Source organism: Manis pentadactyla, chromosome 8 (assembly GCF_030020395.1).
Source record: "Manis pentadactyla isolate mManPen7 chromosome 8, mManPen7.hap1, whole genome shotgun sequence".
In the NCBI taxonomy this organism is placed as follows: domain Eukaryota; kingdom Metazoa; phylum Chordata; class Mammalia; order Pholidota; family Manidae; genus Manis; species Manis pentadactyla.
In genome coordinates this window covers 135,813,281-135,839,170 of record NC_080026.1, presented here as the reverse complement: position 1 = coordinate 135,839,170, position 25,890 = coordinate 135,813,281, and the positions used below count along the sequence as shown (strand labels likewise).

Below are 25,890 nucleotides of genomic sequence, written 5' to 3'. Positions count from 1 at the left end.
TCACCTGTTTATAACTAGGAAGCAGGCAGTAGTGGTTTTGGCTACAAGTTGTGCTGCCTGTGTCTGCGTCTGCGTCGGCGTCTCCGTCTCACTGACCCTCTGTTGCTGTTTGCTCTTGCAGGAATCATGGTCAGTAAGGAAACCAGCCAGTGCGTACTCTCAACCTCGGAGAGTGAAGTGGAGCCCGCCGCCTGCCTGGCTCTGGAGATGAAATACGCCCTGGATCCCAACCGGCAGATTAAAAAACGGAATAAAGCCCTGCAGGTGCGCTTTAAGGACATCTGCGAGGCACAGAACGAGCAGAGGGACACGCAACTCCCTGCAGGACACCCGGGCGAGAAGCGGGAGGCCAGGCCTGTGTCCTACAGAGCAGCCTACCGCAAATACATGACAGTGCCCGCGCGGAGGTCCATCCCCAACGTCACCAAGAGCACAGGCGTGCAGACCTCGCCAGACCTCAGAAAGTGCTACCAGACGTTCCCTCTGGACCGCACAAAAGGGAACCTCAAAAGCATCCCAGCCGCAGATGTGTTCCAAAGTCAAAACAGTGGGTTTGTAATAGACGTGAAAGAGAGGAGAGAGGAAGAGCCCAGGGAGGGGGCCCAGCTGTGGGCTGCAGGCCGGGTTCAGAAGACAGTGGCCTTGGTTTTCCACTCCGACGAACACGTGAATGCACTGGATGAGCCCACAGGGGTCAACTGTGAAGAGCCGTACAAAATCCGTGATGCTCACAGCTGCCAAGACGCCCCTCGGCCTCCCTCCCTAGAGCCTGACGACCAGCCACACGGGAAAGCAAAGCACGACAGGGCGACGCCGGACTCTGAGGAACCCGCCCCACCGGCCCATGGGAGGGTGTTTAAAACGGAGGTGGCCACCATTAACATACCGGCCACTGGCGCCAAGACCCCTGAGCCTGCCTCATCAAACTCGGCCACCACGAGCCAGGGGACTCTCTGCCCGGTGGCCGAGCAGGAGCGGAGGAGAGCTGAGCATCTTAATGGGCTCCAGGCACCCCCGGGCTCCGCTGTGGCCTGCTCGCTCCCGGTGCAGTGCCTGTCCCCTGAATGTAGTGAACAGCCCCTGCAGACTCAGTCCCCGCTCGGGGAGGAGGCCCAGCCTTGTCCGAAGGCAGCAGCAGGTGAAGAATGCCAACAAATTGTGCCTCATATGGAAGTGGTCGACCTGAAAGCACAGCTTCAGATGATGGAGAACCTGATCAGCTCCAGCCAAGAAACCATCAAAGTGCTCTTGGGGGTCATTCAGGAGCTGGAAAAAGGAGAGGCCCATCGGGAAGGGTATGTATGCACGCGTATTTCTTATGAGGCGCGGCAGGCTCATCACCCCCTGGGTCCATTTGTAGCCCCCAAAGCCCAAGTCCACGGTGAGACTAAAGCCAGCATTTCTGGCAACAGGCTATTGAGGACAGAGCGAGCCCACAGGGGTCACGGGTTGGTTTGTGATGCTAGATTCCAGTGCATACACCCCTTCCAGATTTACTTGTTGATTAGCATTCATCTGCATGGCATGGAATGCAAATCGTGCCTAAGTTCCGAATGACTTGATGGATCCTTCCTTTATATGTCCTGGGACTAAAGTGTATGATATTGATGAAGCGTAATAGGATGCCAGTCCAAAATATCTAATCTAAATAAGAAGCTACCTGCCTCTTAGGAATCATATTATAGAAGAGCAAAGAACTCAAATAGTATTCTGAAAAGTAAATGCTGACTCATTTGTATTAGATAATTGGAATAACATTTGATATTCAGGATGGTACAATGTCTTATACAATAGACAAAGTTTTCTTTCCCTACCTAGAACTCACAGAAGCAATGCCTACCCTTAGGTAAGCCCTGTCTGTAGATGATGAGGAGAGATGTGGCTTTCCTCACACTTTATCCTGTGTGTTAGGCTGTACAGGGACTGATGCCAGGGTAACAGCTCAGACTGTGTCTAGCGTTGATAGCACATTGCTGAACTTTGTTTCCCACCTTTTGGACTTGTAATCGTGGAGCCACAGATTTAAAAACAAATGACCTAAAGACAGGACGTGAGTCGTGAGCCACTTAGCTAGGAAGGCTTGGGTGGGGCAGGCAGTGTGCTATGCTGATACGGAGAGCCAGCACAGCCCTGGCCCTGTGCCTCTCGAAACAGAGGGAGGCTGTGAGGCTGCGCTGACACCCTCCCTGTGGACTCCTGCCCCCGTTAAAGGAGCTGGCAGCCAACGTGAAGGTAAGCGAAGAAATGCACCATCAGGGCAGCAAACCACCGAGGGCCGTTTCGGCAAGAGGACCTTTGTGATTGAGGGGCACCGTGTTTGCATATTGGAAACGCAGGGAGGAAGCGCCCTCTGCGTCTGAGGCAGCGGGAGAGGCGCAGGCCCTGGCCCCACGGCACAGCACGCTGGTGTGGTGTTCTTGGCTTCTGGCTCCTCCAGCTTAGGGCAGGTGGCCCACCTACAGAAAGAGCTGATCCTCAGACCCTGCCTCCACCTCCTAGGTACACAGTAATGTTTGCAGATCTGGTACTAAGCAAAAAGAGTTGTAAGCCACTAGTGAATAGTCTTAACAGCAGGTCACTATAACCTGCCATCACAGAATGTTTCACAAGGCCATTTTCGGTCATAGGTTTACATCTCCATTTTCATCCTGCTTCAGTCATTTAGACTTGAATATGGATATATCCAAAAGCAGCCCTCTATGGGGCTCGACAAGGGATTTGTTTATCAGCAGACCATATCCCCACAGAAAAATGAAAAGCCAAACAGGAACCAGTCTGACTGCAATACAGCTGGTAATGACTTAAGCCAGACAGCAAAACAGAAAGATGGTAACATCACTAGTTGCAAAATAAACCAACCAGATGGTAAATGCACATGGCGATGTGCACGCTCACGGGTCGTGGATACAACCTGCGAAGGCTGAATGCCCCGTGAAAGGAGAACCACGTTACAGATGTAGGCTCCTTCCGACACCATTAGAACAAGTGTGGAAATTACCTTTAAATAGGATCACCTGAGTTCTCTGCACCTCTGTCAGTCTAAAAGTGGTTCTGAGTTTAGTGAGTCATGTCTAGGTGGGAATTCTGGCTCTGAGGCCTTGAGTGAGAGCCGCACCTATTTGCGCCTTGTTTCTTCACCTCTGAGTTGGGGATCACCGCCAGTCCTACAGATGGAGGGTGAGGATGGTATGGGGTGACCTAATGCATTTAGCCCAGTGCCAGGTCTATCTGAATGGGGTGATGTCCACTGGTGGTGTTAAGTACTGGCCTTACTGGTCACAGATTTGGGGTCTAGGGAACCCTCAGTGGCCATCCCCATCTGAGCGTGCACACTAGCAAGTACATTTGGCTTTATACCTCCTGAGTGTGATGAATCTCACCCAATACACTCTCAGCACAGAGGCTGCCACCCCATACTTACTGTTCCTGAAAGCCCTGAGCTGCCCTGAACAAATGCAGTGGCCACCAGCTACCTGTGGCTATTGAAACTCAAACTCAGATTAATTACAATGAAAATTTCAGTTCTTCAGTCAGGCTGGCAACATTTCAGGAGCTCAAGGGCCACAAGTGGCATCCAGCTACTGCCTAGGACAGAGAGCATTTACATCATCACAAAACTCATTCACCCAGGTCTCCCTAAAACAAGGCACAGCACCTGGCTCCTGACCAACTGAGGCCAGGGGACCACAGATGTAGGCAAAGGACGACATTCCTTTAAAATCAATCTCTAGTTCAGTTTCTTGCACAGGACAAGCTTACGGCAGAAAGGCAGGTCCCTACCCTAGTGAACTCCCACAGCTGCTCCTGAGAACCTTCCTTTCCACCTCCCTGTCTGAGCCCCTGAACTCAGGCAACAGTGAATCGAGTGGTTTCAAGCTCCCAAGGACCCCTGAAGGTGGCCTCTTGTACTCAATGCCCGGGATCATTCACTTGGCCCGAACTCAAATTCCCACCACTCTTTTCCAGAATGTAGGAAAGGACAGCAGCCTGAGTTGGGCAGGTAGGAAGCGAGCACCTTCATCCGTTCCCCAGGCGCCGGGGTCCAGCACAGAGCAGGACAGAGGTGCTACTGCATCTTAACAGCTGGCGGTGAGGACAGGCATTTGCTGACTCCATGGTGCAGATGCTGCTCCTTGGCCAATTACAACCAGCTCACAAAATCCTAAAAACTTAACATTCTGCTCCTCTGAGCACCAGACCAGTCCCCTAAAGGCCTCCTCCAAGACCATCACTTTAAAGGGAGGGTTCACAGGACTTACCTTATGTGTTCAGCCTCAGCTGAGAAACAGGGGTTTTAGCAGAATGGGGAATTCACAGGACTGACTTTACGTACTCAATCTAAGCCAGGACATAGAGGTTACTGCTGTATATCACAACACGTTTCAAGACCAGGGTAAAACCCCAGTGGAGTTTCCCTTGGAAAATATTCTAGAGCTTGTGTCCTGAACAATGGAGAATGCTCAGAATTCTCTGCCCCCTCTCTCCACCCCCAATCAAGCAGGAGGGGGCTGCTTTGCATAGCATTTTACCTGAGTTAGGAGGAGTCTTAGTGCGGGCAGGCACTGCATGCATTGTGGAATCCTTGACCTTGAATCCCAGTGACAGATTTGGCACCCGAATCCACATCTCACTGCAGGCTGGAGCCAGGCCTGGTGAGGCCACGGGCTTACTCCTGTGTGTGTTGTAAGGACAGAGCTAAGGAAGAAAATGCTCTTTCAACTCGGCTAGTGGCCACAGACCAAACTGAAGCCTACTGAGTGTATAACTCTTTAACAGGACTTCTGTACACTAGTGAGTTGGTTTATGTAAACTCACTATTGAGTTTGAACAAACTGCATTATGGAGTCGGCCGGGCAGGCTCTCTGCAGCAGTCCTTACTCCGTGCATAAAAATGTCTGTGCCACCAGCCATGACCATTTTCAGCAGCTTCTAAATTATGTTCATAAGAGACTCTGTCATTAATCTCATTTGCTTATGTAGATTTTCCAAAGGCATCAGCAAAGTTTCCAGCTTAAGCAAGTTACTTAATCTCAGTGAGCTTCAATTTTGTCTTCTGTCAAATAGGAAGAACAGAAGCATAAAGACAGTGTCTGCAAAACTCCCGCAGTAACCAGCACACAGTGGGGCATGGAATGAAGGACATACCCCAACGTGAGCATTTCAGTAGGACACATCCCCTAAGAGGGTAGATGTGCAGAAAGAATTCAAAATCATGCTGCTTGGTCCCTTGTAAAATGCTCAGGCAGGTCACTCAAATTGCTTACTTCATGTGGTGCAGGCAGCGTTTGATCGCTCTGCTGGGATAAATGCCAAGAAATACCCTGCTTATTTCAGAGCTCACAGTATGATTCTTGCCTCTTCCCAGCAAGTCCAGGGTCACACCGTCTCCCTCAGTGAGCCACTCACGCAGTCACTGAAGGCTGAGAACCAGGCAAATGGGGCACTGAGTTTAAAAACCCAACCAATTTGTCTAGCAGTCCTAATTCCCCAGAGCAGCCATAGGTTGCTGGGCAGGAGACCCTGTGACCCACAGGCTGTGGCGCTCCTAGTAAACGCTCACCTCAACTTTGACTCGGCACTGGGGCAGGGAGGTAGCCGGCTCACGTCTAAGACTCTGCACCTCACGCATTTAGTGTCTTGATGGGCTCATTGGCTGGTGACAGCATAATAATACTCTGCTATTCGGAGAAGACGTGAGAACAGTGTGAGACGCTTTATTCGAGCTGTCAAGCACAGGAGCAGGGTCTGGATTCTTTCGCTGGCCAGGCCCCTCCCAGCACCATCTGGGTGTTACCTGCTGGGTGTGGGCGGAGGGGGACGCAGCAGAACCCAGGCCACGCTGGGCCCTTCATATCACAGGCAGAGAGGAAATCATGAAGCCCCAGGGGCCTTGCAGCGGTACCAAGTCAGAGCAAATGTGAGACCATCACTTAAAAGAAAATCCTAAATTATAAACCAACCCAAGTAGCCCAGTAGGGGGCAGGAAGAGTTGTAAATCCAGGGACCAATTGTCCTCCGTCAGTCCCTGCCTTCCCCTCAGGGGGTCCTACCCATTCTCAGGGAGGAAAAGTGTCTTTCTCTGTGTTGTGAGGTCCAGGCACACAGTGATACCAAAGAAAAAGGAACTAAGGGAATCCCTGGAGATCAGGGGCTCTTTGAGGACAGTGTTCATAGTGGCTTTGCAGACAGACACGGGAATGAAAGATCTGAGAGTCAGAAGAAGCCACTGCAAACCAGCGTGGGTCCTGTACTGAGGTTTGACACACTGCCTTTTCCTTTAAATCACTGAAAAATGGCGACAGCCAGAGCAGGTGAGGGTCACGTGTGTCACACACATCTAGAGGTAAGGAGCTAGGCTTGTAGGGGGACCTATGCTGATTGGAAGACCACAGGGTCAGTTTCCCATACGGCAGATGCAGCACGCTTTCTCTGCAAAGGGCCACAGAAGAAGTGTGTTAGGACTTGAGGGCCATGATCTGCTAAAATGATTCAGCTCTGCCGCTGTATCACGAAAGCGGCCATCGACGACACGTATGCAAGTGAGCATGGCTGTGTTCCCTCCAAACGTTATTTACAGAAACAGACAAGAGCAAGATTCGGGCCACAGGCCGGAGTTTGCTGACTTTTCCTACATGGTCTTGTAAATGTAGTGACCACATTAACTCCACTGAAAGCGAAGTCAGAATATGGGTGCAGGACAATCCCAGATGTGTGACTGCCAGACAGACGGGTGTATCATTCATTCACTGTCTGGGAACTGTGTGCGTGCGTGTGTGAGATTCACATATCTTTACTTTCTATGCATAACACATACATGACAACATTTCTTTACAACATGAAAAGGTCTCTAACAGCAGCAGTAAAAAGAGGTCGCCATAGCCCATCACTGTGATGTGACCCACTTTCACCTACAGGTTGATATTAGACGGACAGAAGTTACGTATTTGCTTTATCTGATGTCCAGAGAGTGACAAATCACTCAGACCTGTCAGGGATGAACAGTCTCTCTGCGTTTTCTCTATTTACCGATGCCCAAACAGAATAAATACTGCATCACAATTATGGAGGAAGCATAAGGGAACAATTTAATTTGTACAAGTCACAGACTAGAAAGAACCAACTTGGATAATTGTGCACCACTGCAGCAGCCAGAACATAAACCCAGGATCATCGAGGTCTCAGCATGAGATACTGTGAACGTCCCAGAGCCCAGGGAAAGCCTGGGCAGTTAGGTGGTCCCATCGCAGTTTGGCTGGACACCTTCTATAGAAGGAAGATGCATTTGCTCTGGCCAAACCCCACCCTCTTAACTGAGCAAAGTATTCCCTCTGGTTAGTTGGAATGACCACCTTTCAACGGAGGAAGTAGGCAGCTAAGTTAGCCTCTCGCTAGCCTCTGAGGCTCTGCAAAGGATCCCGGGGCTCTTCTCTGGAATGGCTGTCAGGTGCTGCCTTCCCAGGCACCAGGCACGAAGCATCACAGAAAAGCAGGGCATAGTGAACAGCTGAAGGAAAACAGCACCCGGCGGTGGGATCAGAAGCAAAGAGCTTGCCCGCCAAGGGCACTCACTCCTGTCCCTTCACACTGCCTATCTGAATGGGATGAAAATGTCAGCACTTCATTTCCTGATGTTCTTGATAAATCAGTTTTGGGGCCTCTGCACATCTGTTGTAAGCCAAAACATTCCAGCCAGCTGGCAAGGTCTGCCTCCCGTTCACTTCGTGTTTCCAGTTTCCGGGAATGAGACTGGAGAGGAGCAGAGGGTCATGACCAGGGCTCTGCGGGCAGCCAGCCCTGAGCTGGCAACTCTGCTCTGCCCCTCTGCCCCTGCCTGTGCTTGGGTATGGTTATTAACCTCTCTGAACCAGCTCCTCAGTCTATAAAAGAGAGCCAAGAATACCCACCTCGTGGGCTTCTCCTGGAGACCAAATGAAAGACGCTGGACAAGTTTCTATCCAGCACTGGGTTAGCAATCGGTTAAAGTTTCATCCCTCCGAGTCACTCTGTTACTGAACAGCAGCCTTCCCGGAGCTAAACTGCAGAGAGCTTGAGCAGGAGCAGACTCAAATGCCTTTAGAGATACTGTGTTGCTTCACTATATATAGACTGGCTCATTTCTGAGGGCTAGGAAGAGATACCAGACTTTGTCCTCATTTTCAGAGGAATACACAGGGCAAGTTTACTTCGGGCCATGGGCAAGGCCATGGATATGGAGTCAGGAAACCTGGGTTTAGGTCTAGCTCAGCCTAGCCTGGCCTCATGGGCTGCATGCTCCCATTGCAAAGGACAGTCCAAAGGCAACAAGGGACCGCATGGCTCCTTTCTGCTCTGAGAACAAATTCTCCAGAGATGTCTAAGAACATTATAGGCTCAGCCACTGCCTTAAAACACATACAAAAGTTTTCAGGCAGAAAGACAGCAGCACAACCTTCTCTACAGGTATCTGTCAACAAATGCATACAATGATCCACCCTACAGGTTCTGTTTCCTTTTTCCTTCTTGACACTGCATTCATTTCTTATGTCTTCCACTGCTACACATGCTGGTGTTGGCCTCTGTCCAAGGTTGCAATCCTCTTGAACAATTTTCAGGGAAACCTTTTCTGTTTTCTGTGGCAACTGATAGCTTTTATGTTTTTGTGACAAAATGTTCAAGTTCTTAAGTCCAAGTATCAGTTATCATGCTTGATGGTTTTGCAGTAGAAGCACTCATGCTCTCTCTAGCATTTTCTCCATTTAATGCACAGGGGTGTGGTGAGTCTTTTCGATAGCTGATATTTATATCACTTTGTAAACACTAGTTTTAAGTTCTTGAAAAATAATAAGCTTTCCCATCCTTAATATGAAAAAGGAAGCAAGTATATCTGTAAGAATATAAAAGATCCCAAATTCCTGCTTTGGGCTTCATGTAGGTATCACACATCCTTGAAAACGTACTTTAAATATCTTCCTGTGCGGAATGCCAAAACAGGTTTCTGATGCCTCCCCAGGCTTTTGAGTTAGTAGGTGAATAAAAGCCTTACCACCAAGCTCCTAGGCAATTCAGATGCCCCATTTGCAGATAAAATGAGCAATTCAAGGCATGACATGAACGTTTATGGAATTCATGGATTTGTGTCCCAGAATTTGGATTTTTCAAAAAAAAAGAGAGAGATGCAAGTTCTGGTTTTCAAATCCTGTTTTTAATCCCAGGCAGTTTCTGCTAAGCTACGCAAAAAAATGGTTTGAGCTCTGTTTTCCACTGGGTCTGTGGGAGAGTTCCAGTGAAATGAGTATCTCTGGGCAGAACACCTACAAAGCTCATCTATTCTGAGCACCTCCTTTATGCCGGCCACTCTGCATTGTCTTATTTAATCTGCAGGGTAACAGGGCAAGGTAGGAATTATCTCACGAGCAAACGAAAGCTCGGCTGTGCTAAGTAACATCACCAAGGTCAAAAGGCTGGAGAAAACCGGTAAAGACACAATTCACATCTCCTGCCAGGCCCGTGTGCCCATTTACTACTCCCTCTGAAAACAGGGAAGCCTGATAAGCCTGCACAGAATTTAAAAGCAGGCATTTTTGTTGCTGCTGCAAATCTGGGTTCTTCCTTTTACATCCAAAGGCCAGAAGGCTCCTGCACCCAGACCTGGTAAGGTCCGTACAAATTTACATTCTGGAGAAATCATACTTCTAATGCTGAAGATGTCAGATCCCTTTGAAGGGAGCCCAGTAATAGAGTATGTTTTTAGGGAATCATAATCAGTGAGAGGAATCCCCTCTGTGAGGGAATTTCAGAAAAATCCAAGCCATTGATCTTGAAGTCCAGGGACCTGTGTGCCAAGCACAAATTCGATCCGTAAGCAACCTTCCTGGAGAAACAACTTCGGAACCTTTGTGGACCCTCGGTAACGTGAGCAGCTCACGGAGCGCCCGCTGCCTGGCCCTCGGCCTCTGCCTGCCTCAGATTTATGTCCAAAGTCATGTGAACAACAAATCGAAGGCAAGTTTTCAATGCAACATAAAAATAAGGATTTGTGTATTTTAAAAGCCAGATTTGAAAGGACACTGATGAGAACTGAGTTCCTAGGTACAGAGGATCTAAAAATGGGCCTATTTTGACTAGAAATCGAGTAAAGTTTTTTCTATCTGTATCTCTGATTAGAGCACGAGCCTATCCTCCCAGATAAAAGCTTCGTAATGGGACATCAAGAATTTTATAAATGATGACACCAAAATTTAAGATTTTAATCTTCGGCTTACCAGAGCTCTGAAGCGTTTGTTTAAAAAACCAGGGCAAAGTGCGGACTTGAGAAACAAAGCTTCACAAAGAGTAAGTTCTGATTTAAAATTAACTGCTCTGAGAAAATACAGCAAAAAGAAATTACAAGTCAAAGATAAAAGCCTCTGTGGGTATTTACCATCGGAACCCCTGGCAAACATGCTACATTAATGCTTTCAGATTAAAACCTCTGCAAGTTAGACTCTATGTGACAGTATTAGTGCTGGAGAAAAACATCAAGCCGGGGGGTAAGTTTGCTTTAATACAATGTACCCACATTCCTATTTCATTCCAGTTTGGTACCAAGAGCTACCAAAATTCATTTTCATTAATTTTCAATAAATTATAGCTTACACTTTCTCTCTCCCCCAGGAAAACAAGTTAATCAACTCAGTCGCAGCTCAGCCCTAAAAAGCCTGTTTTCCTTATTAATAGCAATGCCTGCTGCCCTCTGGGGTGAGTGACTTGTTTGTTACTGTCATCACTTTGCCAGTTAGTGTATCTCCTTGACTTTAGGACGGGATGAAATAAAATGTAAGCTTTGCCCTGTCTGTAACATAAGCAGGCAGTGCCCATGCGAAATAATAATCACTGTCTTCTCCAATTTTTACATAGTATGAGTTTTTATAAGGAAATAGGACTATAAATGCTCAAGGGAAAAGCCCTGTCCTCATAATAACACATACAGCATTCATCTCTGTGTCTCTGTCCAAATCTGCACGTGGTTCTGATGGTAATAGTGACATATATGCAATAATGGGAGTGGATTCCAATTCCTTCATCCCGCCTGGCTCCGTGTAAAGAGAAGCAGGAGGAAGGAGGGCCAGGGCCCTAGGGGGTGGCAGACACACCACAGGCATTGCTGGAGGTGAGGCAGACGGCTGAGGGGAAAAGCAAGGGAGCTGGCAGACTCCTGCGTGCTCAGGGGGCAGGCCACACAGGCCTTGAAACAGGCTGCCATGCTCTACCCACGAACCACCATCACTGTTGCATGTTAATTCCTGGTAATGAAAACAAGCACTAAAAGCTTCCCTAACAGCCAGAGCCTCTCCAGCATTATAGTGTCACCACATTTGGGGAGCTGCTGAGCCAATAAAAGTTAATTTGTCAAACACCATATAAAGAAAGCAACCAAGTTCATTATTAATAGGATGTTTCTCACAGAAACTCATTCACCACGATTGCTTATGGGATAAAGAAATGACATTTCCCAGGGTGAGGACGGGGGATGGTGTAGGTGCAGACTAAGCCATTTATTTTAATAACTGAGTAGAAGCGGATGACTGACCTTTTCCACTTGTTTGGGGAAATTTAAGGGAGGGTGCTGTCAATACCTTTAGATGTTCTCGCCTGGTCTAGCTGGGAACATCACAAAACCTCAAGGCCTATTTTCCTTTACAGAAAGCCCAAGGGTTTGGCGTCAGCTAACCCAGCAGGTACTCACACAGATCCTTCCTCCTTCATTCATTCGCTCATTTGCTCATTCTCTATTCAAAAAATATTTCTTGAGCACCACTGTATTTCAGGCCCCAGTGTAAACACTGGATACTCATCAGGAGACAGAAGAACACCTCTGCCTTCATGGCGCTAACATCCTAGGGGAAGGAGACTGGAAGGAGATTGAGAGCAAATAGTAGCTAACATATACGGCACGTTCCATAGCGATGAGTTTTGTGGAAACGTTTAAAGCACAGCAGGGAGATAGGGCTCTGACTCTCTCTCGGTCATGAAAGAATCAGGCATTCACAATGCACACCTCAAGTCTTGCTCATGGAAAACACGGAGCAAGTGCCAGGATTGAGATGAATGAAGACACGTTTGGCCACCACGATGCTGTCAGTCACATGGGAGAAAGATACCAAATCACATCACCAGAGTCCACCGTGGAATGGCCTAGAAAGCCCCAAACAGGGCAGGGGGAATGTGCCAGAGGGCGTGCTGAACTACTGTGAGGGAACAGAGCATCTGGGCCAGAACCAAGAATGCTGGTTTGAATGAACATAGAAACAGGCCCCCGGGATGGGTACTAATTTTCAGTCCTGTATCATCGTCTTAGAAACATGTGCTCTAGATTTTGAGTGTCTTGAGGACCAGGTCTTCGTTTCACTCATCCAAGCAGCTGCTCCCCAGCAAGGGCCACATGCTTAGCTGATACCCAGGGAGCACCCGTTGAACTGTGAATACGTAATCGGGGTGAAAACCAGTCAATTATTTCTGCTAATTTACAGCCAAGTCCTTCAAGGTCTGTAATTAGAGCACTAAGTATAAAGAACCAGGGTTACTGCAATCATCCTGATGTGTTTAATCAGGTGGCATGGAGCTTACACGGGGAGAGCTTGTTCTTCAAGGATCAATATCTCAATTTCTGGCTTCAGGAGAATGGAGCCTGAATAGTTTTCAGAACTTCACCCTCCAGTGGAAAAGATTAAATAAGGTCAAGACAAATAGGAAGAAGAATGATCTACCTCATCTATGAATGGGCTGTGCTCTTAAAACATCATTTCTAAGTCATCCACTTGGACCTCATTGCACTTTCCACAAGCCAAAATTACACATGGTGCTGGGAGTTCCCAGGCTATGCCTCAAATTTCTTTCAGCTGTATTGAGACTCACCTAGCGAGCGCTGTGAAATCTGACCATCATGTTGGCAGTGAGAGGTTCCTACTCAGTTCTAACGTGGAACTCCAAGATAGATCTCCCTTAGTGGAGTCAGCCAGGACACGTCTTTTCTATACAAGGCATGTTTGGGACATACGCTCTCACATTCAGGAGGAGCACATGAGTGTGTGCAGAAGAGAGTGTCTGATGTACTTCCATCTCAATAAGAGCCCTTTCCTCCAAAAAGAAGTCCTAGATGAATAGGGAAGACGATGCATTTGGCCTTAGTGCCCCCTAACAGCTACAGGCAAAGGAACAGGACAGAGAACCCAGGGTCCCATCCTACATAAATGACTATTCAACACAAATAATTCAGTGATTATACTAAAGCGACCCTCATGTAGTTAGTATTACAGCATATTCAAGACACTGAACAGAAACTATGGAATTGAGTATTTTAGACAGGAAAGAGCCGCTAAACTTCACCAGAACAGAGATCAAGCCAACCCTCATAGATTTACTGAGACTAAGTTACCTTCCCAAATAAATTCACTTGTCATTTGCTCTTCTATTCATCATTCCATGCACCCAAAACCTCTACCGGCGACCTCTCCTGTGACGGGCAGCCAGGCGTTGGCCGCACAAACAGAAAAGTATGAAGTGCACCATGACGATACGGAATGATAGGTGTTCGGGTAGAAGAAAGGTCTTGGGAGCCGGCCAAAGACACCTGAACAGCAGTTGAGGGTCCTGCTCCTACAGAATCCTAGGGAGGCTTCACAACAGTCTGGGATCCCACTGAGACATCCCTAAGGCAGAGGAAAACGGGGGCCACAAAGAGATGGGGTCACTGTTACTTGAGTTCTTCAAAACACAGCCTTAGTTTTCAAAGCAAACAAAACACTTTGCTTGCGGATCCCAGGCCCCTGGCGAACAGAGAACCCCTCAGCCTAACACAGCGAGCTGGCCGCTGGCTGAAAGGAAAAATGCGGGAAATGGCTGTACCATCGCCAGCTAATGTCAGTACTGCCTCTTAGTGATCTCTGCCTCTTAGTGATCCCGGAGCTTGTTAAAAAAATTGACTTCATATTCTTTTAACAAATGTAAATTGAATGTTCCCCCAAATTCTGGCATTTAATAGCTCAAATGAATAAAACAGATACAATTGAATTTTCATGGGTATATGGGGGTCTAAATTCACTTTAGCTACTGAACAGCTGATACACGAAATAACCACACATCCAGGGTAGAGTCTGGCCAATTTCTAGTAAGAACTTGGACTTAGGAACAGCCAAAACTACTGCTGGGGGTGGCCTTAGGACACTGGAGGGGGCCACTGAAACAGCTGACTTTGACAACTTTTTGAAATTTAATTTCTCCCAACAATACAAGTGGTATCACTTTAAGCCTCTAACTGCTGTCACATGGAGACTATTAACTGCAAAACGCTTTAAGATGCTGACATGAATGAGGGCTCAGTTACCCAGAAGGGACACCTGGCACAGCGACCTGAGCCAGACGGCGGTAGGGAAAAACCGGGCTTGGGCTCCTAGTGAGAGAGCCTTAAGAACAAGCGAGATCAAAATTAAGCGAATAAATTAAACAGGTGTGTACAGTTATTACTGAGAGGAGAGACCACGCCATCACCTTTCCTGCAGCAATGACCATCTCCAGCTGGCGGCCTAACACGTACCTTTGAGTTAATTCCAAGTGACAACTCCAATACCCTGTATAACGAGTGTTCTGGAGCCCATGGTTAAAGGGTCACTCCCTGATTTTGGCATGACCCAAAAATGCTGTTGGCTTCTGTGCTAGAAACTCTGAACTGGCTGCAGGTCACCATGCCAATTAAAAGACCAGCAAATTAGCAACAGGGTCTATCGCCCTACGTGCCCTACACTGTGTTCCAAAGCGGAGCTTCGGAGGAGGGCCCACAGCACACCACACGCAACATGCTTGTGCTGGTAGCGGAGGGGAGAATGCTTTCCTGAAATCTAAAACCAAACACCCCATCCGCAGTTACCCAGGAATGCAGAAGAGAGTTTTCAATGGGAGCGTTAAGATCTGGAGAAAATGGTGTTGTGGGGCTGTGGCAGTAGGAGGACCACATTCAAGTTGATCCAATAATCCAATATAGTAATTACTATTAAATACCACAGACTTAATTTCTACTTGCTAACCATGGTTCTCTGAGAGGCTTTTAACATTGTCAGACTTTGCCCCTCAAATACGCACAGTGAGCAGCATAGCTTCTTCCCCGACACCTCCTTTTCTGACCTTTTAAACAAACAATTAAAAAAAATTTTTTTGGGCACTAGCTGTTAGTCCTGCCTCTCGTGCTCTATCTTCAAGGTCTCAAAGACGCTGAGCAGCTTGGATATGTGGCCAGGAAGAAAGCTTTCCGTGACCTTTCTGTGACATTTCTCAGCACCCTCTTCTACCTCCTAGAGCCTTACAATCTTAGATCTCACTGTGACGCATTCATAAAAAAGCAGATGCTGCCTGTCACTCCTGTCCCCTGCCCCCTGGGACACAGCCGTGGTACAGCTCGGGCTGAAGCGGGCAGTCATCTTCCCTCAGCATTCTACGGCTTCGTTGTAAGTCTCCTCCACCAGGCCTGCCAGGGGCCTTCTCTTCTTTGTTGCGGTTCTGTTTTGTTTTTGTTTCAGATTCCACTCCCCATTGCTTCTTTTGCTGTTGATCTGCACCAGGAATATCTGAAGACTTGCATGCCCAAATAGTCACCCATGGTGTCTTTTTTATATAAATTTACATTTGCATATATTTATGCTCAGGAATTTTTGGAAATGGCAACTAAAGAATTAGAGCAGATGACTGCAGAAGCTGCAGGCGGCTCGAGAAACCGGTCAACTACGTGCAGAATTAAACTTGAGCATTCTGTGCCACTGAAGAAAGCAGGCTCCGATGGTTTTTAAATAGGGTGCCTTGACTAGAGTTCCTCACTGTCTTCCACAAATAACACTCAATTTATTTTCTTTAAGGCAGACCAAGGTCTTATGAAGCAGCCGGTTTACCACAAAGCATAGAAATGGCTCTAAAACTGGACTCTGCCAAAACTACCTTGTAAAATTAGCTTGTCCCTATCCCTTCTGTTTTAACAAATCTGGAACGATGCCTCCTCCTTCGTGTGCTTTCCACCAAGTTCATACATTTAATGTCCCTGTTAATGTCGTAACTCATGTCTGGTCTCCTTTAGCATGCCATGAGACCTGCCCTGATCAATGTGTGTCAAAGGAGCATCAAACTAGGAGAGGTTTAGTGCCCTGGAATTGGTCTGTGGGGCAGAACTGTGATCTGGGGTGCGAGGGGCAAGGGGGCCAAAAGAACAAATAGAAAAGAACTGAAGACAGCACCTTGGACTCTGGGCACTGCCCGTGATGCTGAGTATGATGATTCTGTGCTCCCCACACACAGGTTCTACACGTTTTTAAGACCAGTAAATACCAGTGACTGTGAGGGCTACAAAGATCAGTGCACTACAAATCCACATTTGCAATGAGTATGCTTATCACTGGGGTCCAAAGGGGTTCTTATTAGGTAAAGGGAAGGACCAGAGCTTTTCACAGTATGTACTTTTCATATGCTTTTGGCACTCAGTTGGAGTTTTCTCATTACATTTGTCTGCTACTGACCTTCAATATGAGAACACAGAGACTGTATTATTTGGTCAAATTAATATTAACTGAACACCCAGGGTGTGCTGGGTATTGTGACAGGCCCAGGATTATAAACCTACATAAGGTATAACTCTTCACAACAAGAGGGAAGAGAGCTTTACACGGTCGCAATTAACTTGCAAGATAGAAAATACATCATTTTAGATTAAGACGTTCTTCCTCTGCAGCTTTTACATCAATAATCTAAGCTGTCTTCTCTAAACTTACAAAAGATTTCTAGCCCTACTGTCACTGCAGAAGCCAAAGCAGTGCCCAGGTTTGGCCTGTCCCTCTTAGTGGCAGTGGCAATCTAGAAAGATAATCATTCCAAGCACTGGTTGTATGACTTGTTTCCAAGTGAGAAGAAAAAAAACAGAGAAATTCCATAGCAGAGCACTTTGTGTCCTGTCCTGTAGAAAGAATTTATCTGTCTCATCCAGATTTGGAGAACACATTCATTCAGATGCTGCAACACAATTATTAATGTGACCATAAAATTAGCTGTGAGGCCAAACCCCACAGCTTGGAAGCTCCGAGGACAACGAGAATAATTATCAAAGCAATAGGCACAATGGATGACATAGTTTGAGCCCTCCGTTGCCAACAGGCTCATGCTGAATAAAACTTCAGGGGGGGTACCTTGATGGACAGTTAGCTGCTGGGAGTAGCCTGTAACTTACCCAGCTGACAGAAGGGCAACACTGTAAATTTTACCCACAAATCTGTCTCTCCTTGACCTCTATATTTCTAACAACTACCTTCATGGACTCCAAACATTTGAATCCTGTAACAAAAGAAAGGCCCTACATGAAACCTTAGAAACATCCTTAAGTGTCTTTCAAGCAAAGTTCATGACAATGAGATCCTGAAAATACTTCTCAGACATGGTGGAAAAATGACTGACCACCAATTTTTCTTTAAAATAAGCTTCAAAAAACAAAAAAAAACTGTCTCCATGTAAAGTAGACATGATGAGTCATCTGCTTATCAAGAGGCATCAGCCAAACCAAACTGCATCTCAGGATGGAGTGCATTAGGCTGGGTTGTAAATGGAAGAACTAGGAGAAAGGACAGTGAATCCGTGTTATTACAGAAGGAGGGGTGGGGAGGAGTAGAGAGGAAGTGGTCTCTAGGTCACTCTTTCATCCAGCTAGAAAAAACACTTTATGTGGCTTCCCAGGAAACGTAAAGTAACATCCAGAGAGCTTCTTATTTTACATGATCTGCTCTCACCTCCCTCCACTCCCACATGCACCACCTCTTCTGGCTACACTGGCCGTTTTTCTGTCCTATAAACATGCCAACATCATTCCCATTGCAAGATGTTCAAAGGGAACGGTTTCTGCTCGCAATATTCTACCCTGAGTCTCTAGATAACAGCTTTTTCATTGACATTCAGGTCTCCTTTCAGATGCTGTGCCCTCAGTGTGCCAGCCACTCCTTCACAACACTTCCTTAACACAGAGCGTCATCAAAACCGACCCATCCTTCCATTCATCCGCCCCTCCATTCCCCACCCCGCCGTGTGTATGTGTGCTGTTTGTGTGCCTCTTCCACTTTATTGTAACCTTTGTGAGGACAAGGACTCTTTATCTTATTCAAAAATGTCTCCTTAGTAGCCAGAACAACGCCTAACACTTAGTAAGCACTTAATAACTGTTTGCTTACTGTAACAGGGTAAAAAAGAAGAAGTGTGCTTTTTACAAGGTGGTAAGAATAGAGCCTTTTCAAAAAGGACTTTACAAAAGCCCATTCTGAAGAACTCCAAGGTCCTGGAAGAGAATCCTTTCATGCATTTCAGGTGCCTGAAGCCCGGTCCTGTCAGTGCCAGATTCCCTGAGTATCCCAGACTGCTGATCACGTCCAGTGCAGAACACGGGGCCCAGGGTACAAGCAGGGTATCACAGAGCATCTGAAGCCCAGGGTCCAAGAATAATGAGATCCTGGACTGAAGTGTTACTGTATTCTCCTCTCTAAACTGAGGATGGCATAATTAATGAGAGGACTCAGGCTCTAATGTGACCCTGGGGAGCTCTACGCCACTGGGCGAGGAAGGGGTGTTGGTATTGATGAGGCCTGACAGAAATTTATCCCGAGGTCTAGGGCAGGAAGGTTCTATGAGCTTGGGATTCACACTTTCCTGGGAACCCAGAAAGAAGGCCCCTGAGATAATGGCTAAGAAATGCCCTTGTTTCATCTGCTTTCTTTTAATGAAGCCTAAACTTTGGGATGTGACTGGCACACACGGACAGCTTACGTATCCTCGCCCCTGACTGGTGGTAATTACACCGTAGTTCAACACAACAGCAGAGCGGTGACTCCTGTGCGGCTCAGCCTAGCAGTTGGACAGCACCTTCCACATCAGACATGCCATTTTTGGGACATGGGCTAGGGCCAAGGTCTAGCAGAATCAGCTGGATACAGAAAGGCATTTATCTATATATTATATATGAAGTATGGGAAAATGGAGACGGTCAGTGTCAGGACCATGGAGGAAGCCTGGTATGGGTTTGACAAACTGGAGCCAGGAGGGAAGGTACGTGAGGAATGAACTCTTAGGGCTCGTTGACACTATGTAAGAAGAAAGTGGCCATGTCAGGGCAGAGAAAGGAGAGGGTGTAAGGTGCCATCTCTTCACTGTGCCTCTCTACGGACAAAGCCCAGGGAGAGGGAAACATGAAATGTGGGCATCCAGAGAGGCCCAATAGAGGACGCAGTGGTGGGTGCAGGTTGATACTACGATGCCAATTCCAGCTCAAATATGGTGGGTCACAGACACGGCTGGCAGCTCTTTTGGGCAGAATATGGTCACTGATTAATAAATAAAATGCACAAAATTCAATGGTCAAATCTGAGTCTACCAAAGCTCACTGAAACAACACAGCAGTGAGTGGGGAATCCTTTAGTCAAATGTTTATGTAACACAAAACATAATGAAGAAAACAAAAGCTATTTTCAATTCAAAATCCACTATGCATACAAAAGAAGTTTACATAGTGAAGGTGATACAAATATTGACTATCAATGTTGACAGAAAACCATTTGTGCATACTATTACTATACTGAGTGACTCTATAAATGTAAATTTGCCCCCAAACTGTGTATAAACTCACTTTAGGGAGAAGCTTTTCTTCTGCCACAAATTTAACAGATTCTGGTTATCTTATTTGTCCCAGGTACAAAATAATATTCAGAAAAAATATGCCTGACTCTTAAAAATAATCAGAAAGGAAAGGTAAGCTGAAAGAAGAAACCTGGAATCCATCCCCACACTACTTCCTGGTGGTGACAGAGCTGAGAAATGTTCAAGGCCACGCTCATCAGACCTTCAGGCTCATATAGCCTTCCACAGTGTGCTCCAAAACATACTCTCAGGTTGATTCTTTAGTGATTCTTTAGTGGGAAGAGAATTAGCACTGCTCCCTCTCTGTCCCTCCAACCGCCCCCCCCAAAAAAAACCCATCCTGCCTCATAAGGCTGGCGGGACTCCCTTGAGAATAAAGCAGAGCACAAGGCGTGACAATGGCGGTGGGACACGTGACCACGGGAACAGCATGTTTCTTGCCCTATAGAGCCAGAGGATAAAGAGTGTTTGGAATTTGGAAACCAAGAGGCAAAATCGAGGATATTATATAGGGACTTATGTGAAAATGTTCACTATTTTTTGTTGTCATGATCTAAATATTTTATGGACACTGAAATCTGAATTCCATTCATGTTCATGCATTCCAAATAGTATCATTTTTGCAAACATTTAAAAATGTAAATAAAATCCACCCTTGGCTTGCTGGACAAAATCAGGCCAACGGTGGAATCTGGTCTCAGGCCCATGCTTTGCAGTCCTGTACTCAAGCAAACCGAGAGGTGATGGGGCAAAAAAGAAGCCTTCAAACCAGCGTATCTGCAGTTGCCTTTCCCCCAACACTCTTTTGAAACACCATCAATATAAAGCTGCACTGAAACATCCCAAATTCCAACTTCCAACAAAATCAGATTATTTAGCTCATCTAGTAACTTACGTTCCCTTTCTAAATCGAATTTAAGCATCATCTTAGCTGTCGATGTTGCACTGTATGTATACAATAAATGCACAGACATGGAAAACACACATTCATCAGTATCCATTACCATCACAAACAGGCACTGGGAAAGCATCTGCTTTGAGGCGTCTGCTCTACAAAAGCCAGCGACCACCAGCCACCACTTGTAATGCTCTCCTGTTCTTATCTTGTAGGCTTTCATATCGGACTGGGCAAGACACAGCTAACTGTGACACATGCAGGAACAGTGCATGCATTATCTATAGGTATGTCAACATTCCCCTCCTCCCACTTTTTTATTATGAATGACAAATGATGTTGACCCACGAATGCAAGAATCACCTGGGGGCCGTGCTGGGATGACGATAGCAGACAAAAAGTAAAGGACCTTCCTTGACCATAATTCTAAGCTATTTCTTAAATACTCAACCCCAGACATACCATCACAGAATGAGAGAGAGCTCGAACTCATTGACCTTGCAAATGCATCTTAGTGGTTTCAGAAAATGGTTTAAGTTTGATGGCTTGCTCCCTCAGAATCGATAACCATGGGCAATGCCATTTGTGTTCCTGGAAGGTTGAGATATGAGCTCCTCAGGTGGTAGAGACCAAAGTCTGGAAACCACTGGATGTGCCGGGAATACCACAGAAGAGCTCAGGCCGCTCACATCAAATGTGTGATTTATTTCTCGGGAACTCACAAGGACTGGGGCACTTGTGTCTCTTGGGACATAATCCCAACTAGAGCCCTTACAGCTGTTTTTCTTTTTTTTTTTTTTATTTGAAGTTTGTTTACATTACTCACATCATCAAGATTACAGCAGAAACTTTAGACAGGCAAAAGCCCTACTAGGCTTTCGGCAATAATTTAGGATATTCAGACAAGGTAACAACCTTCAGAGAGGCTAGTCTTTTTTTTTCTTTTCAGAAATGTAATTTTCACAAACAAAATAGGAGAGCAGTAAGACTTATTATGATTCAGTTTGTTTTTTAAAATTAAGTCTGGAGAACAATTTTAGTTGATTTGCCAAACAATCAAAAACAATTCTAACTGCATAGTTACATACCTAAAAATGTGTAAATAAACTCCCATCTCTCCCCAAATGCACCCTCTAAAAATATCTTCAAAGTTACCATCCTGTCATCAAGAAGGGAGAGACCAGGAGAGGGTGTAAATGTCTTCAGCACCGCAGAAAGCTTGGGTCCACACAACCTCAGACCCAGCACACATCTCCCATCTCGGCAGAACATCTCAGACAGGGCCCTAGGTTCTTCAAAAGCAGAGCTGGGTCATCTGGTGACCTTGTCTGGAAACAGGTAGAAGAAACCAAGAGGCAGACATAAGTGCGGACGTCACTCTAGCATATCTTCCTCCAGCAGTTCTCAACAGACGGCAATTTTGCCTCCCAGGGGACGTCCAGCCAAGTCTGGAGGGAGGCATTTTCAGCTGTCGCAACTGGGCAAATGTTACAGGCATCTGGTAGGTAGAGGCCAGGGGTGGTGTTAGCATCCTGTAAAGCAGAGGACAGCCCCCACTAACAGAGTCCTCTGGTCCCAAATGCTAGTCGTGCCAAGGCTGAGAAAGCCTGCACTGCTCGAAGCATCCCGGGCACCAGAGCAGCGACTTGCCGAGATGTTCGGAAAGTGGGTTTCGCTGCACTCATATTGTGGAAGACAGTCTTGACCCCATGCTGAAGGGAGGTGACTCTGACACAGAATAACCATCCACTGCCGGCAGTCCATCAGGAGTGAGGTGCCTGACATCTCCCCGCACAGCTCAGCGCTGTTACTACGGGAGCAGAGCTCATGCAGTCTTTAAATGCACCAAAGCAGAAATGAGCAAATACTTCCAGAAAAGATCCAGAGAGGAAGCCTGACAAGCAAAAACCCATTTCACATTTTACAAGCAACAGAAAAAAGAATTTATTAGGACACTCCTCCATGTAAGCAAAGTAATTTATATAAATTTAGCTCTAAATCCAGAAGTAACTTATAGTAAACGTGACCTTAAAAGTGATTCAACAAGCTTTGTGGAGGACAGGAATTTGTCTTTGTTAGTAATTAGCCCTGAGTGGTTATTATTTAGAATTGGCTCGACCAGCCTTCTGCATGATTCCCAGCACCCCAGTCACTGGCCGGCTGCTCCGAAGAACTGGGGGTGTCCAGGGTCGTGGTTTCCTCTGCCTGCTCCCAGACAAGGTCACCAGATGACCTTGCAAGAAACTAGGGCCCTGTCTGGGATGTTCTCCCTGAACCAGAAATGTGTGAGGGGTCCAAGGTGGTCCTAGTTTTCAGCAGAACTGGGGCCATCACAGGAATGTGTCAAAATTTAGCAGACTGGCCAGGTAGGGGATGGAGCCATTGTGATCACTTCGGTGATTCCCTGCCCACTGGGAACCGGCACGCCTGCTCAGAGAGACCTTTTCACCAAAGTTGTGACTGTAGAGACTGCTGGTCCGGAGGGGTCACCTTGAGGAACTGAACAGAGAAGAGGCCTTCTGCAGCCAAGGAGACCCTACTGTCGGCCCCACAAATGAGCAAAGCATCCCTGTGGTGGGGAAAGTGGAGAAAAAGTGGAGGTTTAGATTTGTCTTTCAGGAAAGAATTTTAAAATCTCTCCTGTCAGAGCGATTACAAAAATTCCCCAACTGCCCATTTGTGCCGCCAACAGAAATTGCTCTGGAAGGCTGAACAGTAACATTTCAGTGGGATCCCTGCCTCCCAAAGCCAGTGTTCCGATTATTAATCCATGTAAAGATCTCGATATTACTACCAAGGTGAACATATACAGCTCCTCAAACTGGTTCCCAATTTTCCTATTCCTTTTTGTTGGAAATAATTAACATTTCACTCTTATTATCTTCCACAATGTTGTATGTCAATAAATAATGCAGCAGTTACTCTTTACACATTGGTTATTGACATCAGACAAGAGTTTTCTGACTTTTACTGATGATGAGAGAAAGTGAAAGCTCCCTCTGGTCAACTAGGTGAACGACCAGTCAAGGGGAATCTCAGCCTTCAACACATTATTTTAACTTGAATGATAAAAACTGAGATGGTCCATTTTCCTGACTTAGAGTCATGCCAATATTTTGAGGCCCAGATGATTTTCCATGAATGTGGGTGACCCCACTAGAGTTCTAAGTTGTCTTCCAGGCATCACACCCACCCTCCTTGTTTTGAAGGGAGCCAGGTCTTATGGTAAAATCAGGATTTCAGATTCCTTCTGAATGCTTATTTCCTCTACCTTTTCACATTCATTATTTTGTAGCACTCTGTTCCTTCTAAAACATCTAACTCACAGAAATCATTCTCTCTTGCCTCAGTTACATTATGATGGTTTATGTAACATTCACATAACTCTCATCATTTCAATGATGAGTACAAATGGCTTTAACAGATCCAAACACATCCTCTTGGTGAGCAGCTGGAGAATAAACAACAGAGGGTCACAGGTCAACAGCAGAGAAGCCTGTTGCCAGGAGCACTCAGCTTTCTTTATGTGTGTGTCAGTTACATCATGACGGGGACAAAGGGGTGATTAATCCAGCAAGGCAGTTAAGGGGGCTTCTAAAATCCCATTCCGAATACCAAAGGATAATATAAGAGGATGGAGGGAAGACGGTCTGTCTCTCAAAAGACTTGCATCTGAGTCCACGCTGATAGCTGGCAGTTGCTGATACCCTGAGATAGCTAACTTCCCTCGGGGATCCCTTTGCCAAAAAAGAAAGGGGAACGAAGGAGAAGCCAGCCAGGCGATTCCTCAGTTGTCTGTCAGCCCAGTGATTCAATCAGCACATGACAAAGGGGTCATGCTGAATAGAGGCTTCTTTGGTAGAAAAACTCTGAGAACTCAGTAGTACTTGGGCAGGACGAATCACCTGTTCAGGTGACCCTGACTTGGTAGCCAGTGTTTCAGAAGTGGAGACCCAAAGTGAGCCAGAGAGAGTATCCAAATTTCAAAGGGTTTATGATTAAAATCAATTCTTCTCCCTTGCAAACATGTTCTCCTTCAATTCCTGCGCACAGCTCTATCAACGATTCCAGAAAAGGGATTAGGTTTAGCTCAAGGGCAGGGTCCTCACAGTGGTTTCCAAGCTCTAGGCTTCAGGGATGTTCCCATAAATCTCAGAACCACCACATCTACCACTCTTCCAGGTCTTTACCCTGCAGTGATGCCTGGAGGACCTGAGAATTCAATAGGTTAAGCATTTTCAAATTTCAAAATGACAAAGGGCTCCAGAAGGCTGGGGTGGTCCCAGAGGCTGGGAGAGCACGGGGACCCTGTAAGCAGGCATATCCAGCATTTGTCACACCTGTTTGGTGGCAGGCAGCAAGCTCTGGAGGTCAGTGAACTTGACCCTGCCTCTCTTGCATTTATACATTGCTTTTCACTCGAAACCCAATCGCCCTCTAGGAGCAGTAGGAGAATCCACCATCCTTCCAGTAACCCTCGGCCCAGGGAGATGCACAGGGTGCCATGTTCAAGACCCGGCCGCCTGTGGTTTTATCAACACAGTTTGGTAATAAATATATACCTTTGCCATGGGTGGCAGTACATGTTTCTCCGTAAAAAATAAGTCCGTCATGGAAATATAAAGGACTTGGAAAACACAACAAAAAGACAAGGTCTTGGAGCCATTTTAGGCTGAAAGGCTGCCAGTGCTACAGGGAAAGGTCGGCGACATCAGCCTGCAGAGCCTGCTGTTCCCACACTGGGTGCACCACCGGTGAGGGCTGACCCGCGACTCGCTGCTCTTGGCAGGGCGGCCAGTAAATCTCTAAGTCATGCAGGATCACACTAAGGGATCAGATAGGTCCCTTGCAGCCCTGAAATCTCATGAGTCAGTGATTTACAATTATGAAAGGATTGAGTCCGAGAGTTTCAACAGAAAACACACGGAGGGTAAAAGTGTGGATCGTCACAAGGCATTTCTCAACCAAATAACATCCACTCCTGCATTGGCAAATCGATTTATGTAGCAACAAGCAACCGTTCTTGGGCAGTGAGTCGATTGCCCTGCTCTCTAGTCGGCTGAAACCCAAGTTTCAGAAGTGACATTTTCCTTAACTGGAAATTTAGGGGTGGTTGACACGATTACATTGTTTTCCCTAAAATGACATCCCTTCAACTGTGATCCAGACCAATTGTGAAATTCTAATTAAAGACCATCTCAGCATGAAAAAAGATTAAAAGAGATACAAGTTTCAGTTCTCTGTAATAAAACTTTTCTAGCTTATCATCCATATTTCCTGTCACAATATGCTACAATTTTTTTCAGAAAATGTTTTAAGGATAAATTACTGATATA

At 46.4% G+C, this 25,890-nt stretch overlaps 2 protein-coding genes across 9 annotated transcripts in view; one reads left to right on the top strand and one right to left on the bottom strand.

The window, feature by feature from the left end:
- The window catches only part of DOCK1 (dedicator of cytokinesis 1), a 480,397-nt gene that overhangs the window by 239,040 nt on the left and 215,467 nt on the right, over positions 1 to 25,890 (bottom strand). The window lies entirely within an intron of this gene.
- Positions 1 to 25,890, top strand: part of INSYN2A (inhibitory synaptic factor 2A) — a 57,161-nt gene that overhangs the window by 19,016 nt on the left and 12,255 nt on the right. For 2 of the 4 annotated variants that reach the window (XM_057506480.1, XM_057506479.1), the window contains exon 2: positions 122 to 1,722. In XM_057506480.1, coding sequence (XP_057362463.1) covers positions 127 to 1,557 — 1,431 coding nt within the window. In that variant the 5' untranslated portion in view covers positions 122 to 126 and the 3' untranslated portion in view covers positions 1,558 to 1,722. Of the gene's footprint in view, positions 1 to 121; positions 1,723 to 20,769; positions 20,842 to 25,890 lie in introns of those variants that run through there. The other 2 variants (XM_036899032.2, XM_036899033.2) reach the window with 2 other exon arrangements.